The sequence below is a fragment of the Diorhabda sublineata genome, chromosome 7 (assembly GCF_026230105.1).
Source record: "Diorhabda sublineata isolate icDioSubl1.1 chromosome 7, icDioSubl1.1, whole genome shotgun sequence".
In the NCBI taxonomy this organism is placed as follows: domain Eukaryota; kingdom Metazoa; phylum Arthropoda; class Insecta; order Coleoptera; family Chrysomelidae; genus Diorhabda; species Diorhabda sublineata.
In genome coordinates this window covers 18,558,868-18,577,811 of record NC_079480.1, presented here as the reverse complement: position 1 = coordinate 18,577,811, position 18,944 = coordinate 18,558,868, and the positions used below count along the sequence as shown (strand labels likewise).

At 32.0% G+C, this 18,944-nt stretch overlaps 2 protein-coding genes across 5 annotated transcripts in view; both read right to left on the bottom strand.

Moving 5' to 3' along the window:
* LOC130447074 (RING finger protein nhl-1) overlaps positions 1 to 5,522 on the bottom strand; it is a 39,276-nt gene extending 33,754 nt beyond the window's left edge. For 2 of the 4 annotated variants that reach the window (XM_056783727.1, XM_056783730.1), the window contains exons 1-3: positions 5,298 to 5,484; positions 2,933 to 2,998; positions 466 to 573 (exon numbers count right to left, since the gene is read on the bottom strand). The gene's annotated coding sequence lies outside the window, so the exon portion shown is untranslated. Of the gene's footprint in view, positions 1 to 465; positions 574 to 2,932; positions 2,999 to 5,297 lie in introns of all 4 variants that reach the window. The other 2 variants (XM_056783726.1, XM_056783729.1) reach the window with 1 other exon arrangement.
* A 2,393-nt stretch (positions 5,523 to 7,915) lies between these two features.
* Positions 7,916 to 17,727, bottom strand: LOC130446844 (uncharacterized). Its single transcript, XM_056783336.1, has 6 exons — positions 17,551 to 17,727; positions 16,889 to 17,061; positions 15,841 to 15,968; positions 15,555 to 15,785; positions 15,148 to 15,493; positions 7,916 to 13,449 (listed from the first exon to the last, which is right to left on the bottom strand). The coding sequence occupies exons 2-6, from the start codon at positions 17,009 to 17,011 to the stop codon at positions 13,261 to 13,263; spliced, it is 1,017 nt and encodes a 338-aa protein (XP_056639314.1). The 5' UTR covers positions 17,012 to 17,061; positions 17,551 to 17,727; the 3' UTR covers positions 7,916 to 13,260.
* Between the last annotated feature and the right edge of the window lie 1,217 nt (positions 17,728 to 18,944).

Below are 18,944 nucleotides of genomic sequence, written 5' to 3'. Positions count from 1 at the left end.
TTTTCGAGAAAAATGGAAAAAACTTTAATTTTATACTTTTGACCTTGATTAAAATTTTTTGCAGAAGTAAGATCTGCCAATTTCTATCTATTTGGCTTCAAATTAACAAATTTTCAATCATATTTAACCATATATAACATTACATTTAGCTGACAGTTGCGTTTGTTATATTGTTCCAGTTATTACTTTTAACAAATGAACGTCTAGGCAGAGGTTTTGAATGATAAATTTTTCGTTTTATTTTGTTTGTTTCAGGGAATTTGCAGCGAAATCGGTTTGACCGTTCTTGAATTATAAATAATGAAACTAAGACGACTTTCTTTTATATACAAATAAATTTTTCTTGAAATTTAAACTTGAAAAGCATTTCTATGTTGTGATCGTTGTAAAGGATTTTTTTATATATTTTTATATTATATATGCACGTCAGCCAAATAAAAATAACTGATGTTACTTTTGACTTACCGTGTATTTATATCGTTAAATTGAACTAGTTGGTAGTTGGCACTGTTATCCGAGGCCCCGAAGGGCTGTAACTATCAACTATTTTCTGTTAGAAGTTCGGTTGAAAAACTGAAAAAAAATTATTTAATATTAAACATACATAATAGTTCAATCGAAATTAGCACCGTTACTATAAAGGCGACGGCACTTATTATACTTATTTTTAATGTAACGTATTTTATTAATGATTTATTTTGCTTCTTATGGAAGTGTATTCACTGAATATTTTGTTACTAATAGGTTTCATCGATTTTTTATGTTCTTAAATTGTTTATCATTCATCTACAATAAACTTTTTAATAGACGTCTTAATATAAATGAAAACTTCTACTTTTCTTACATCTAGTATTGTCGATTTTTATTCTTAAATTAACAATTTACAGTAGAAAATATTATCTCCCTCTGAATTATAAGTACCCCTCTCGAAAATTCCAAATAAGAAAGGGGGTCGCTTGGCATCTTGTTGGAAAGGGATTTTAGTCCTCTGTTTTTAAATTTGGTGCAATTGTAACTGAGAAAATTAATTTACCTACTCCACGTTCAGAATTAGTTACGGGCTCAATAGTTTACAAAGCAAACAAATGCACAATCACTCGCCAATTGGTATCAAATTGATATAATTTTTTCCCGCATTACGCAAAAATTTGAGGGCGTATTTACTGGAAAGTGCTTTCTACTCTGTAAACGACCTCTATTCTAACAATAATATGAATAATTATATATACATGGAAAGCCACCTAAAACGATGGGCTAGTATGGCAACTAAAGGTATCTGGGTGGAAATATTGATTCATAGTATTAAAATTTGGCTTAATAGAAAACATAAACAGCTACTCACAGAACACGGATGTTTCATAGCTTATGTTTACCTTTTTAAAATGTTTGGAAGTGAAATATATTGCATATCATACCTTTTTTGTATATCAGAAATGGCAGGAAAAACGTAGACCACCCAGACAATAAATCGGGAACTTGTTGCCAGATAATATCGTTCATAAAATGATAGTTAACGAGAACGTCTGGAAAACTTGATAAGGTGATGAAGATAATAAACAAAACGATCTAGTAGATTAACTAAGATAATTACAAGCGAAATGTCAAAGTAATACATACTTGAGAGAGAAATGCTTTTGTGTTAAAAAATTGTTACAATTTGTAGACAAAAGCTTGTAAAAACTAAATTGATTTCAATTGGCAAGTGATGGTGCATTTTTTTGCATTGTAAAATATTGAGCCCTTAACTAATTCTGAACGTGGAGAAGGTAAGTGAAGGTCGTGCTTTGCGGTCCTAGATTTGACTTAATAAAGGCATAATAGACTGTTGAGGAGGTGGATAAGTTATTTGCAAACTGATCTCAAATAAGGCGGCAACATGTAACCCCCATTTCAATTTTATAGATTCGACTACGTCATTAGTGGTGTTATTTAATAAAAAAAGCAGCAATGTATTTTTATATGATTATAATTCAGTTTTAAAAACGTTGAGACAGAAGATTAGAATCGCACCATGATTTGAGGGTGATTAGGTCACTAGATATGGTCTTATGAAGTGAGATCAGAGTTGTTCCAAAGAAAAACTGGTGACATATTTTACATTTACAAACAGAAGAAACAAAATAGGGCCTAGTACTGAGCCTTGGTTAGCTCCACATTCTATTAGCTTGCAAGATAACATCGTTGTATCAACCCTTAAAAGAAGTGTTCTCCTGAAACTATAATACTGCAACTTGTCGATTCATATATTATGATTAACACATTCGAAAGCCTTAGAAAAATCACAAACGATTATATACGTCACAAAGAAATGTGTATCATCTATTATAGTTTTTTCTCATTTAACGATAGCTGTAATTTTATTTGCAACTTCTAATGAATAAAACGTTAATTTTGAGAAAGCTTGTATATTTATCTACGCTATTACTTTCTATCCATAGATAAATCGTATAAAAAGTAGACTACACAATTTTGTCTACCTACGGACAGATGCCGACTTATTATGTATTTACGTAAACTAGATATTTAAATATTCACGTGGTTAATTTTTGTGATTCACTGACATATTTGTCTACATTATGCATAGAACTATTTATAAAATTACATTTTTTAAGTTACAAAATTTACAGATAAGTGAAAGATAAATAAAAATCTATTTACAAGATATTAATTAGAATTGCATATATGTTAGATGGTCGTACTTATTCTTAAAAATAGATTCGAGTTTAAAACACAAAGTCACCGCTTGATACAAACGATCTACATTCCTCTAGATAATTAAATTTTATAATTATTTGATTCCTCGGCACTTTTCATACATATTCGATATCCTTTTTATATTAAGACACAAATAAAAATAGTTAAATTCTTGTAATCGTTAATTTATAAGCAAAAAAAATTTAATAGGTAAAATTGATTAAAACATCAATCTTACATGGGGCAAAATGGAAAGCAAACGAACAAAAATCGTTTTTCTCCATAATTTCTCTTAGAAGCTAATCTGAAACAAAATATGACTCTCAGTGGCGGTGTAACAGGACCTTGAAATGCGTATTTTTTTAAAAATTGTCTCCTTAGGGCACGTTTTTACATACAGGTCTCAAAACGACCGCCAGCTCAGCGTTGTAATTGAAGGAGAGATAGTTTATGATATTAAAATAACCATCCCTAAACAGCAGTGCCGCGTTGAGGCTATTTCAAACACTTAAATCCGTACAAAATTAGAACCATAAAAATTAGTCTCGGTTTCAAGACCTGTATGTAAGACCGTGCTTTTGAGAAAATTAATTGTTGTGCTGCTCATTTGGAAATTATTCTTTTCGTCCTTTGTCTGTATAATTATGCGTATATTAGTTAGAAAAGTAGAGGAGCGTTCTGTAATGGTTTTGAAACTGTCCTACAGAACTCACGTTAATATTCTAGTACCTCGGATTAGCTATGAAATCACCACACGAAAGCAGCTGATCAAATTTGAAATGAATTTCAAACAACATCAAAATTTTATGTAGAAATTCTTGATTTCTGCAGAATTCCCAATATCCGAAGACAATTTATAACGCACAGCGTGTTACGAGTTGTTTTTACATAAAAGCAAGAGTTTTGTGATTTGTTTTCAACGGAGCTCAGATGAAAGTTGAAAGGAATAGTTGGAAATCGAAGGTTCTAATGGAGATACGAAATCGACTATTACGGTCTTTATCAAAATAATCAAGTTCTTTCATTCTTTGTTTGCAATTGATCTAATTTTTGTTTTTTGCCTCATTTTACAAGTCCCTCATTTCCACTGTTCTCAAATCTCTTCCAGACTCCTCCAACTATTTTTTCTTTGGTTTTCTCTCTCTTTTTTCCCACTTTCTTCACCTTCTAGTACTTTTTTCACCCATCAATCTTCTGTCATTTTATCTATATACTTATTCTGACATCTAACGGTCTTAATATTGTTTGTTACATTCCTATTTTAGCTGTTTGTGCTGTCTCTTCCTTTTTTCCATGTCTCTTAACAGTGGTTACGTTCCAAAAACATTTCATTGTCAGTTTGTATGCTAAAAGTAGATTTTTTTCAAAAGAAAATGAAAACCATTTGAGATATTTCAAAAACTTTATTATCGGGTTGAAGTAGATTCAAAACATTTATGAATGGAACTCGACTTCGCTCATATGGCCATCGCGGGCACGTTTGTAGCGGTTGATTCGTTGGACTTTTCCATGACTCGGCCACACATTTCGGTCGAAACGGCTGCTATTTCGCGTTCAATGTTGGCTTTGAGTTCTTCCAACGTCGTCGGTTTATTAGTATAGACCAATGGCTTGACGTAGCACCAAAGAAAAAAATCTAGAGGCATTGAATCGCACGAACGAGGCGGCCAATCGACTGGTCCATTTCTTGAGATAACACGCTCATCAAACCTTTTCTTCAATAAATCGATTGTAACGTGTGCTGTGTGGCTTGTGGCGCTGTTCCGTTGAAACCACATGCTGTGCAAGTCCATATATTCCAGTTCGTGCCGAAAATAATCGATAATCTTGGCGCGATAACTATCACCATTCAAAATATGGCCCTATGGCGCCGACCGGCATGCAAACCGCACCAAACAGTTATCTTTTGTGGATGAAGTGGTTTTTTATTAAGTACATGTGGATTTTCACCCACCCAATATCGCATATTTTATTTATTGACCAAGCCATTGAGCCAGAAATAAGATTCGTCACTGAAGATGATTTTGCGATGAAATTGATCATCTTTTCCAGAGCCCAATCGGAGAACGTACGTCGCTTCGAATGGTCCATCAGCTTCAATTCTTGAATGAGCCTGATCTTGTATGGGTGTAAAGTGAGATCCTTACGCCCAATTCTTGAGAACGCCGTGGAATTGACTGATTTGGATCCTTTGCTAAGGACGTTTCAACGTTTATAATAAATATATTTATTGCAAACCTAAGAAGTTGACAATATTTTGAGGTTGCGACCATACCGGCCCAATCTAAATGCTATAGTACTTTTCTGGGCATTTATTAAGCAAATAAAATCAGAATTTTCAAAAAAAAAATCACCATTAGAATGCCAAAATTGTTGACAATATGATTTCAATAATGAAAAAGATTTTTTTAAATTGGAAGCAATTCTCCTTGTGAAAAGTCGATTATAGTGATTTATACAAATCGAATTTAAATAACTCATGGCAGTTTATCATTACGCAAATTTTAAGGATTTAGCCTTAATGTTAAATACTTTAAATTAAAAATTAATCAGAAACTTTGAAAGATATTTTAATAACATGTACTATTTGGCAAGAAACTCACTTTTCCTTCGACACTGATTATTAAGTATGTCACTTTTCGTAATTGTGAAAAAAATTTTAAGCACTTTTTCCAAAATTAAGTTAAGCCGAAATATGCATCACTTTTTGCATGTTAAGAGTCAAGTAGCAACTAAATCACTAAGCTACAGGTAAGTTTAAAATATTTTCAACGAAAAAACGTGTAACGTGGACCACTTGCCAACTTTGCAAGTATTTAAATAGATCTGAGAGATAGATATCTGAAAAGTCTTTTCGCTCCTCTCAGTCGCACTCACTTTAATTCTCTCTATCTTTAAACTCATTCTACCAGGATAGTACAATAAATTATCATAAAATGCATCAGATATAATTTTGTAAATACAAGGGACAGCAAAAAAAATTATTACACATTTTATTATTTGAAAAGTCCCTTTCAACATATCTAACAGATTTGAAGTTCTAAATTAATTTCAATGTTTCCAATCAAAATAGTTCACATCATTAGAATACTGAGAGTTTGTTATTAGTTTGTACTATTCCTTTTTAGACGAGGATCATTTTTAAAAATTTCCAGCTCATTATTATAAGGGATTGAGGTAATTATAACTGTCTTTTCTTGCATGGGCGTAACCAGGATTCATAATAGGGGGAGGGACAAACCATGGTCATGATCCATGGGATAAAAAGAAAAGGCAAATGAAAACAAAACTTTGAGATTTTAATTAAAGTGATAACATTTTTCTTGGGTATAAACTAAATTTATCCAAAACTTTCTTCAATATGCAGTCCTGATTTTTCTTCAAAAATTTTCGATGTTCACTCATCAAACCCCATCCAGTGAGTCTATAATCACCCATTGTACTCTTGATCCAGGTTTTCACCCTTCGTAGGGTACTGAAGGATCTTTCTACAGTAGCAGTAGTGGATAGGAAAGCACTTAAATTAGCAGTGCGTGCCTTGTTGCAGGAAAAAAAAACATCTGCTAAATTCTTTTTCTTCCACATATTGTCCATAAATCTAATTCTGCAGGGACATCACCCAACTCATAAAATGCCATGAAAGATTCTACATAATTTTTGAAATCTTTTGACGACAAGTTGTGAGTGTTTGTGTAAACACACACAGTGTATTAACTATTTCAATGAGGTATTTCTTAAAAAGCTGATCTAACTCTACGTAATTTCCTGGTGTGTAATGGTCTTTGTGATCAATTTTTATATAAAAAAGTCGTTTTGACTTTCCTTCCACTGTATCTTATTGTTTTCCCTCCAAAATACGTACACATTTCTTAAATTATTAAGCTGGGGTTTTTGACTTTCCAATATGTTAGCACTACTCTTTGAGGTACCTAAATCTTTTGCTGAAATGCGCAGGACATTTGCAGAGTAGATGTTTCGATACCTCTCGCGGAATCTGTACATCTAGCAGAAGATCGACTAATAGCTTAACGTCGTTTTGAGACATCTCCAACCACATCGGTTTCTCAGATTCCTTAACTGATATGGTTATGAATCTTCTATATTGCCTTAGGCCTGGAATGTTTCTGAAAACTCCATATAATTCTTTAGCTACCCGTCAATGAGACATCTCATGAGGCCTACTGTGGCCTGATCCAAAATATGCCACTTTTCAGGTAACGATGCCTGCTTCTTCATTACTCTGGTGGTCTTATAGCCATATCAAGGATACTATATTTCTGTTAGCTTTATTCACATTTTCACGTTAACTTGGACGTTGTTTGCAATTTAAGACAAAACTTAACTTGATTCTTGCTAACTTGGACGGTGTTTGCAATTTAAGACAAAACTTAACTGGATCCTTGCTAACTTGGACGGTGTTTACAGTTTCAGACAAAACCTAACTGTGTTGACAATCAAGTTTTGTCGCAAACTTTTAAAGGCACTTAATATAATGGAGGAAAACGTTACCATTGAAGCATCAGCGGTTAGAGCGACCTTATCAAGACTGATGCCCAATATACGAGGACATAAGCAGCACAGAAGAGAAAACGCTCATCACGATATCAGTTCAGCGCATTCGATATGATTTAGAAGAACGAGGAAATTGCAGAATAGCTACCAGTAAATAGCTGAAGGAAGTGTATCTGTCGCTGAGCGAAAACGACGACGAAGATGCACACCATATCAAAACTGAGGACAGAGGAGAGTATGAAATGATAGCAAATAACGTGGGAGTAATCTGCCAAAAGAAGGCGGATCTACGTGAAAAGTGGATACAGCGTAAACACGACAGTGTCAACTACTACCTAACGCAAATATTATCTGGGCATAGTTGCTCTAGTGAATACAAGTAGAGGAATCCCCGGAAAGCTGAGCTTCTAACCAAGCAGACGAAGAAGCGGAGCATGTCTAGCATTGCACCTGAGACCACGGTCGAGGCATTGCTTAGCCCTGAAGATAAATGTAATGCAACAACAATCTTCACTACAAAAGAAGATTGGGTCATGTCAAGTATCCTTTATCTGATGGAGAGAAAAGTAGATATTGATGCCGAGTCGGTCCAGAGGATGACCGAATCATGTCGAAAGAAGACAACCGGATCTTGTAGTATGAAAAAGAAAGACGACGACAATTTCCGATGGATGATTACGATACATTCAGGTATATAATTAATACAACATTTGATATAAATAAAACTTTATTAATAATTTATTTAAAATAATCAACTAAAACACAAAAAGTGGCTGATTATGTACAAAGGCAGGAAGAGCGAACATTTTTTAAAATATTTATAAAAAAATTGACAGTCGTCGTTTTAAAATATAAAACAATTTGCATGTTATTATTGTGTCAAGTCTTAGGAAAGATAGGCTTATTCATATAAGTAAAAAGCTTCGAGTGCATGTAGAGGAGCAACTGGTAAATTACCAACAACACTACCATTACCAACCAATGAAATCGTATAATTAACAAAAAATACCTTTAAGGCGTTACTCTTTTTGGGAAGGCATTTGAGCCTGCTTAACGTTACGAGGGTAGGTGGCTTTTTAAAATGTTGTTTTCGCGTTGAAACGTCACACGACCACACCTACTTTATTAATTTCACAACTATACCCTTTCGATGCTCGTTTACATAATTTTAAGCTCGATAAAACGATTCGGAAATTCTTGATCAGCTCTGAAACCGTCTTGGTGTCGTCCACCATTCTTACGAATAGATTGTAGGATGGACAAGCGAATTTTATCAGAATGACATTACAATCTCTTCTAAAACGTCTCATCCGGACGTATTTTGTACATAGAGTTAAAGTTAGAAATAGAGATAGCAGCTTGAAAGTGGAATTGTACTAATCAGAATAGAGTAGATATAGTTAGTGGTATACCGATGTTCTTTCTCTCTCTATTAGATGTTCTGGTATACTATAATAAACTCCGTACCTCTATTTTTAATAATTATTCTATGGTGTTTTCTCGAATTGTAAGAGTGCGACAATAAAATTCTTATTCTCTTCGTGTTACCTCATCAGTGTTTTATTAACCTTTTATAGATATTTTCTTTAGTATCGTATTTCCATTCTAGAGACAGTCATATGCTAATTCCAAATCACTGAATACCAGAAACAGATGTTTTTCATTCCTTATAAATTTCCTTAATGTTTACGAGGTTGGTTTAAAGAAAGAAATGGACGATTTCTGTCAAAATTTTAAATAAATTTGATAGATTAATTTTGATCTTTTTATAAAAAAAATAATTTCCAAAATACTTCGGGAAGTGGAAACATATCAAAATAGATTCGATATTTTTGGACCAACCTCGTACTTATTGTAACTAATTAATATGAGTGGAAGTTCGATTAGTTTTGAATGATTTGAAGTTGTGAAAAATATTACCAAAAGCGCAGTTACTCCCATACTTAAGTTCCACATTTTAGTGGAACTGTGTGTTATTTTGCCTAACCCTATTTATTATCTGTAGCTTATATTCGGACCCCGATCAATAATTTTAAATAAATCAACAGTCATTTATCACTAAATCAACAATCTAATAACTGGTAGTTTCTATGAAGTCTATTTTTTGCAGTCATCAGAGCCAATGCTATCGTTTTGGGCAAACTGTTTACTTCAGTCTCTGAAGACGATAACTTGGTTATCGAAACGCGCGGCATCAGGAAGTGTAATTGTCAGGTTGGTGTAGTTGTAGTATAAACAGTGTGTTTAGAATTGGAAAATTCATAAATGAATTTTTGAAATTCCCGCCTCTTAAATAAAAGTGTATGACTACTCCTGTCATCTGTCATATATCAAAATTTGAACAAGCTCATACGAATCCCAAATTAATTTGTTAGAATTCGACATAAAAAAGACATCGACTGTATAATTAAATCTTTCACTCTTGGCCCTATTTTTTTATTGATGCTTCCAAGTTCGACCGAAAGGTATGATAAGGAAATAATACAATTATAAGATTCTTCAAAAAGTACCTGAAGTCGATATTAACATCACCAATGGCTCGCGATTTCAAGAAGAGATTGTAACTACTAATTAATTTCGATGTCATTACGTCTCATCAGAGCAGTTTAACAACCCTCATTCGAGCTTGAAACCCTCTTTAGAGAAGTTGTAATTCAATTTTCGTCGAGGTCATTAGCCAGGAAACTAGTTGTTTTTTCCTTTGAAGAACGGCAGAATACATTTTCGAAATAATGATTTTCAAAATTATTTCAGAAGTGAAAAGTAGAAATCTTTTATTTTGACACATTTTACACACCTTATTTACCATCGAAATCTATATTATCGGCGACTAACTGACCAGTGGTTCGTAGCTGGAATTTAGTGTTCGCGGGGAAATGTTTGACTACATGTACCAAACAGCGACGCTCTTTGACGTTGTCTTCAGTTCGGGTTTCAAGCTCGATCGAGGGTTGTTAAACTGCTCTGAGACGTAATGACGTCGAAACTAGTCTGCAATTACAACCTCTCCTTGCAATTGGGAGCCATTGGGGATGTTAATATCGACAAAAGGTCGATTGACATCACGCTCTTCAGAGTTGTAATTCAATATTCGTCGAGGCCTTAGCCAGGGAAGTAGTTTTCTCCTTTGAAGAACTGCAAAATACATTTTCGAAATAATGAATTTCGAAATTATTTCAGAGGTGAATAATAGTTATTTTGATACATTTGAAAAAGTTTTGACCCGTCCTGGTATGTACTATCTAATGACAGCATTTTAAAAACAATTTAAAGTGATTTTTCTATTAGAAAAAAAAAGTTATCATTATTATAACTGACATGTTTTTTATGATTCATCATTTGAAAAGAAAAATTCAAAGCTGACACATAAAACGAACTTGTAAGTGAATATTAATATAAAAGATTCCAATTTTTGAGTACGAAATATTTACATGGATATGTTTTCATTTTATTTTTAGATAATTCGACGATCATTTTTAAAAATAAACTATACATGGTGCGACAACGAAGCGTAAATAGTTTTACTATCTCGAAAACAAGATTTTTTTTGGAAAAAATACACAAATAGGTCAGTTTTTACTTCAAGAAGAATATCTGTCTATTATCGCGCGTTCTCCTTCCTCCTGTCATAACAAAATTTGCATAAAGTAATAATTGAAAAAATAATTTCCACTATCTAACTATTTATATAACTTTTAAATCTAGCACCATTTTGTGGAAACATTAGCAGCAACATAAGGAGGGAGATTCCTTGAAAAATAGTCTCAATTCATAGACAAGTGCGTGAAAAATTCATAGAAAAATGAATAAAATATGTGACAGCTATAACAGTCTAAAAAATGCAATGCAAATGCAATTATTTATGTAAAAACTAGTTAATTGGAAGTTTTTACATTAAATATCAGTTGATTAGTGATTTTTGTAGAACAAATTCCAAAAATTTATAGGATTGTCATTGTTTTTTTTAAAACGTTCAAGATAATTATCACAAATACAATAAAAATTACTCATTAAATAAAAAAATTGATCGTGCTCCGTAATTTTTCACAAAAAGTATACTTTTTGTACCGCGTAAATTGAGGAAAACATTTGTAATATATGTATACATATATATATCACAACCTTTAGCAGGTAAACGTTATTATTATTATAATATAGTTAACAAGACAATAATACTTTTAATTTCAAACGTGCAGCATTCAAAAATAAAACAAATCATACAGAGTGGATAAAAAATTGTATGAAATCGCTTTCTCGACAATATATCATCGTAGTTTTCTATAAAACCAAAAATTTGTCACAAAATCAAATGCTCATATTAATTATGTGACGGATACACAGCCATGCGCCTTTTGACGGCGCAAGTCATAACTTAATGTAGTGGAAACTATAAAAGGAGGGTGGCTCCATCTATTGTTGGGTAACTACTTTTCTAGATGTTTCAGGACCACAGAACTAGGCATAAGTTTCTACTATGTTCTAGAAGATATGCAAGAAACGATACAAGCATTCTTGGAAGTAAAGATATAAAGAGTGAAGTAAAGTATTCGTTATTAAAATGATTGTAGAGTTTGAATTGGTGTGATACAGTTTTGAGTATTGAATCAACTTTTACAGTGTTATTCATGAACCTTTAACGGAGAAACGTTATAACAATATCAAAATATAAAACTGAACTCAATTTGTCCTACCTACCAATATGAAAGGTAATGAATCAATCAACAAGTTCCTAGTTACTAATACAGGTCACCAAAAATTAAATTTCAATTTTTGTCCTCCTTATATCATCTTTCATACGATAGAGGTCAAATTTTGTTTATTTCCAATACTAAAAAAAATAACTTCATGAGAAATCAACCATGTGGGGTTTCAAATGAACAATGATTATGTTCAATGATCAGGATGTTGAAAGGAAGTGATTTTACAAAAAAAAACATTTAAACAGTCCTAAAAATGTAGTTGGAGATGACTACAGACACGACACTGAGTGAAGAAGAAGAAAATGAGCAGTAATCAGTCAGTGAAGGTATAAGCTCTGAATTTTGGAATATATATTGAACTAATTAGAGATAGATTACTACAAAAAACCTCTTCCAATGCACCATGTCACTAGATTATAGTCAAGTAGCTTCGACACCATATTCTCCAAACTTGGCACCCAGTGACTACTAGGTGTTTGCATAGTAAAAAAATGTTATAGGTGAAAAATTATTAAGAATTTATTGCTGGAATAGAAACTATTTTGAGGTTAAAGGAACAATGGTATACCAAAATGTCATAGGAAGGTTAAAGAAGTATTTGAATCATCTTTGAAAGGAAACAACTTTGATGAATAAAGAAATTTTGCTAGAAAGCTTATTTTTTTGTTTACTAAACCAGGTATTTGTTGATAGATGTGTTTTCGCGATTTGTAAAATTTTTATTTCCACTTACATCAGTCAAAAGTATTTAAAAATCGCCATTTTGTTTGGAAATTTCAACAAAATTGATATATGATCTCCCATATATTTTAAATCAAGATGAAGCTTTCTAAGGATAAAGCAATAATGCAGACCAAGAAGATAACTGATTATCCAGATAGAAGAAATAAAAAGAAAACTATGAAAATATTTACCACAAAGAGGGATAAATGGGAGGAAGAAGAGAAAAGAAAAAAATGTATCACATATTAAAAAAAGAAATATCTAATCAAAAAAATATGAAAATTGGATAATCAGAAGGAAAAATAAGACAAAAATAAAGACAATAGAAAGAAAACATCAAAACAATAGTGAAGAAAAGAATAGATATTAATAACATAACAAGAAACAATAATAGAAAAAATAAATAAGAAACAATGGAATTTTTATGAAGTGAAAGAAATTAAAGAGGCAAAAACTATAAGTAGGGGATTCAAAAAAAACACCAAATTAAGAAAATGGGGAGAGAAAACAGAAAAAAGTATAGAGGAGATAAAGTATGGTCAAAATACAGAAAAAAGAATAGGTATTGAAAGCATCCACTCCGAATGAAAACAATATACAAAGCCGGATAAAAATGTAGAACGCGCCCACGTTAGGCGTAACTTTGACTGTGTTCCAAACTGTAACTTGATATTTTAGTTCCTTGTTCGACCCAATTCTTCAATTTTCCTCTTAATTCCTCCAGACTTTTTGACTTGGCTTTATTTATCCTTTTGTACTTAACATCTTTCGGTTTCGTTACTGATCTGTGATTGGACATCACTCGGTTGTACTTCTTCACCTGAAAAACAAAAAATTCAGTACCAGTTTACCAACATGACAATTTGCTACTCTAGTTGCTTTAATGCCTGTTATTATCATTGTCAAAAAAAATTCTATACCCTAAAAAGTCGATTATCCAGGTCCAGGTCATTGTTGTGTCAATTGTGACTGTTTGAGATCATAGTTCGTTCTAATGGGAACAACTGTAGCTTTCGAATTTTAGATCCGGTATTGGTACGACGAAATTATGAGGAAAGATTTAGATTTAAGATAGTTGTAGAATTTCAATTCATGGCTCGATAGTGAGGCAACACTGAACATAACCGATTATGTCAGAGGTAACAGACAGACTAATCTAGACAGAAAAATTAGATCTGGAAGGATTCTAGAATTGATAAAGCTGACAAACCAATGGACCAAATGCATATTATGATGTACACAAACATCCCATTCAAAGTTGTAATCAATGACTGTCAATAAGAGGTCAATAAATATATTCTTCAAGCTCAAAATGCATTTCTCTGTTATATAGATGGTCTGCAAGGAGATGGGTTGGGTATTTTTGTACCAAAATGTAAGCTCTCCATACCATTAGGAATAGCACTAACTATTTTCGAGGTTAAGTTGTTATCAATAAATATATGTATAGTGTTTGAATAGAAACCTTGCTAGAAAGGTTACTGAGTACACGTGGAAACTAGAATGAGAGTACAAGCAAACTCTAAATCCATATAAACAATAAATGGAAGTGAAATTTGGATGATGAACAAAAAGGTGTGGAGTAGGATAGTGGCAGCAGAGATGAAACAACTGAGAAATATAGTAGGAAAAACGAGGATGAATAAGGAGATATAGGAATCAATAGGAAACAAAAAAATGTTTAAACTGGTACAGACATATAAAGAGAAGAACAACACAAAGCCTAATAAGAAAAGTGATAGAAGGATGAAGAAAGGGAAAAAAGATACCACAAATAAATGAATAAACTAATAGCAACAGAAATGAAGTAAATATTTGAAAAATAACAATAAAAACGAGGAGAACAGGATAAGAAATGAAGTACATATAGAAAATCTCAAGCAGGAACTGATAGGAACCGAAACAGTTGGCAGATTTTCAAACCAGTACAGTCATAAAGAAAAGTACACTACAAATTTTTTCAGAAAAGTGGCAGAATCAAAAAGACACAATAAAAGGAGGAAAGGGGGAAAATGAAAAGGACGAACAATACAACAAATATATGAGTAGAATATAGCAGCAGAAATGAAGCAAATATTTGAAAAATAACAATAAAAACGAGGAGGACAGGATAAGAAATGAAGTAAATACAGAAAATCTCAAGCAGAACCCAATCAGAACCAAAACAGTTGGCAAATTTTCAAACTGGTACAGTCACAAAGAAAGTACACTACAAACAATACAACAAATAAAAAAGTAATTATAGAAAATTTCAAGCAGGAACACCATAAAGCCAAATAAAAAAAGTGACAGAACCAAAAAGATATGAGAAATGAAGGAAAGGAAGACCCAGGAAAACTTGGCATGCTTGGGATCGGAAAGAGTGGAAAAAATTGATAAAATGAAAACTAAAATCCCAATACTCTGACGCTCGAAACGCTTCTAGAGAAAAAGAAAAAATAACCCATAAACCTTAAAAATATTTAATCCATGATTAAATCTCGATTATGTACAAAAATAAATATTATTATGAATCTACCTGATTTTTTGAATTATCTTCTGTTGTCTCGACTGGTTTCTCGTTCATATACGACCAAGAAATATTATTGGACAAAGTTTCTTCAAATGAACTACTTTCATCAACCATCCTTTTTTCCTCCAACGATTTATCCTGTATAATTTGACTTTCGATGTTGCAATTTGATTTGCCTCTATTAGCGAACGATTCCCTTCGTTTATTCGCGTCGAGTTTATTTTCTTGATCATTATCGGCATCCTCTTCAACACTGTAAACAGTTTCTAGTATCTCTGGACGACGTAAGAAACCGTTGGTTCGTCTTGTAGAAGAATACTTCAAATTTGGATCTATTGCGTCTGATATTGATCTAGAATAACAAAAAAATACAATTAAAGCGATACAATCAATTTGGGGTACGATCACATTACCGCATAACTGTAACTCCGTCCATGTTTCTAAACTTGGGAACTTGGTAAGGGTGATCACAATCGAGGTCCTCCATCACGACGGCACTGTCAGAATCATTAAGAGAATCTAAATCGGGAAAAGCGAATTCTAATTCTGTAATTTCCGATTGAGCGGGTACTTCTAGACCATTGTCCTGTAAACGATTTGATAACGTTTCGATCATTTTTTGTTGGCGCTGTATGATTGTTTCTCTGTAAAAGGATCAAGTTGAATTTATATATTTCATAGAATTATACAAATTAATACCTGATGTTTAACATCGTTGATATGTCTTTTTGTTTTCTGATCAGTCTTGACTCAAAAAGGAGAAGTTTTGAACTCAATACTTTTAATTGGTCATTTTTTTCACGTTCTATGCGAGATATCATAACTTCCTATCAATAGAAATAATCACATTAATAAATAATCATTTTTAACTTATGAGATGTAGTAATATATTTAACACAAATTATAACACTAATTTAGTGACATTTAGTCAAAGTGTAGCAATTATAATTTATTGAATTTCATTGTTATGGTCCATAATAAAGGACATTAAATTGCTCAAAATTCAAGTCCTCAAAGAAATGTAAGTTCAGAATTACATAGACACTGCTCAAAATACAAGTTCCTAATGATGTAAGTTCAGAGCTAAATCGAAACTGTTCAAAATTCAATTCAAGTCCTCAGGGGAAATGTAAGTTCAGAATTAAATAGAAACTGCTCCAAATCAAAGTCAAATCCTCAGGGAAATGTAGTACAAAAATAAATAAAAACTATTCAAAATTCATGTAAAGTCCTCAGGGAAATGTAATTTCAGAATCAAATAGAAACTGTTCAAAATTCAATTCAATTTTAATATATTTCCTTTGATGTTGCGAAAATTAAGATTTTTAATAATGCTACAGCAGTAGGTTGTGTGGAAGGCTTTTGTGACATTGATAAAGACTGCAAGACAATTTTTATTTGCAAAAGATTCATGGATTTTGGATTCTATTCATTCAACAAAATTACTACAGAACAGTAATAGAAATTATGCCAAAGAAAATTAATACTGTTATGAAATTTACAGGTGAATCTACTTTCCCATAATGCTGTATAAAAAATATTTTTTTTATTAATTTGTTCAAGATATTTTTCTTTATTATTTAGATTACTGTAGATGATAGTTAATGATTATTTAATTAAGTGGCAAAACTGTTCTTATGAATTAATTTGTGAACTATGTACTTTATATACTAATAAAATATTTGAAATAGAAGAAGTGTCATAAATATTAGATACAAAAAATAGCATTTAGAGAATTTTAACTTACTTGCATTTTAAAGGCTTTCCTCCATGCCATAATTTGTTGAGCTTGAGCTCTTGTTTTCTGCCTTAAATCTCGCACGAGCTTTTTAGCTTCCTCAAAACTGTCCACCTCTAAATTACTTGACATTTTTATGATTACTTTATATGCTTGTTATGTAAAAAAAATAAATCTTGAATCTAAAAAATATATAAATCTAATCCAGAAGATTTGTTATTATATAAATGCAACTTTTAAACATCACTACCCATTAATTACCGACAAATTAAATACATATTGGAATGTAAACATAAACAAGTACCTGTATAATATACAGAATAACTGAACTTTTTTTAGCACAAATTTATAATTAATGTGGGAATTTCTTGAAAGTATCCACTTCCTACAATTACAAGTTAACCTTTTATTATTAAAAACGATTGTCCCGTCTATTGTAAAACATTTTCAAGGCTGCCCCAACCTCTTTTTTAAAAAAATCTCGCCCATATGTTACGATTTCTTTTAAATAAAAGATACTTGTTGAAGATTAGACGAAAAATTTACATTGTTACTTTACAACACAATAAATACGAAAGTGTAATACAATTTTATTTAATCTTTAATAGAAGAATCTATAAAAAATACCGTAACCAGAAGGTGTTAAATGAAGCTTGCAATTTTTAACTTACCTAATTATGTGCAACAACTTATAGACTACTTTCAATTACCGAATTGTACCATGTTTAATTTGGATTTTGCAATAATTCATGTTATCATTTCTAATTTAAGTCTATGTAAGGATTTGTTGTTATTTAAAGGAAAGGTGAACAAAACTTGGTCAACAAATCAGCGGTAGCAACAAGAACTAATTTGACAGTTGATTTACAGTGCTGCCAAATCGTAATAACTTACTGTACGTTGTTACCACCATATATGTAATACTTCTATATGGACAATTGGTATGGGAAAAAGCGTCCCTACTTTACGGAGGCGGCAATATTCATTTTCTCTCTCGTTCGAGACACTTTATCTATACTGCGCATGCAGTCTATCAAAAAATGTGTATTAGTATTAGCTTTGAAATGTTATTGATTATTTTTTTTTGGTAAAGAAAAAATATCAAGCAAAAAGGAACCTTGAAGCCGTATAACATTGTGAAGTTCCCAATATTTTTTTTATATAGTTTTCAATATTGACAAAAATTGTATAGTGTCACGGGAGCATGTACTTTTCGAAATTGAATACTGTGCAGAAATATTTTTTTACTAAGAAGCAATGATAAATTGACATGCGAAATTGTTTTGAAAATCACAAAAGTAGCTTCACTTAAATGGCTGTCACTTTTTTCTGTTATGAAATTTGACACATGGTCTTTTGAAAGTTGGTACTTCATAGATGTCACATGGATTTGATAATAGCAGTGCCATCTGTGTACGAGTCACACGAATTAATGAGTGACATACGAGTCAAACTCACAAAATTCTTCGATATTATGAAGTTACTTCAAATGCAATGAAATTAAAGTTGTAAAAACCTCGGTTAAAACGTGAACCACTGTTCAGTGAATCGAAATTTGACAAAGACGTCAAAACTTCTACGAGGTAACAATTTTGGGAAACATTATAGAACAACTAAAATGTTTTACCAATAGTCGCGACTGTAGATACCATTCCCTATTATATTTCTGTACAGTTTCTGCGCAATAGGTCAAATATCGCGTTTCATAATTGCCATTTAGTCTAAATGTTCTTTTAATTTGATTTTTGAGGATGGTCACAGAAGTATATAGAGGAACTGAGGGCAAAAACAGAAAGGAATTGAGGGAGAAGACAAGAGATCAAGAAAGGAATATATCAAATAAAGGAAATGGGGGTTAAAACGGAAAGGAATTTATGAAGAAGGCAAAAGATAGTGGTGACTAAAGCAATACCTGTACAAATAATGAAAAACAGATTAATTAGAAAAACAAAAAACATCATTACAAACGAAGGGAGAGGAAAAGACAAAAGAAATAGATACGCCAAATAGAGGAACTGGAGAAAAAAAGAGAAAAAAACTTTAGAAAAACTGAGGATATAAACAG

Coding starts and splice junctions, on each gene's coding strand:
- LOC130446844 (XM_056783336.1), bottom strand. CDS start 17,011: ATGTCAAGTAATTTAGAGGTGGACAGTTTTGAGGAAGCTAAAAAGCTC. Junction 15,969..16,888: donor GGAAAGCCTTTAAAATGCAA/GTAAGTTAAAAT, acceptor TTCTATTGATAG/GAAGTTATGATATCTCGCAT. Junction 15,786..15,840: donor TCAACGATGTTAAACATCAG/GTATTAATTTGT, acceptor ATCCTTTTACAG/AGAAACAATCATACAGCGCC.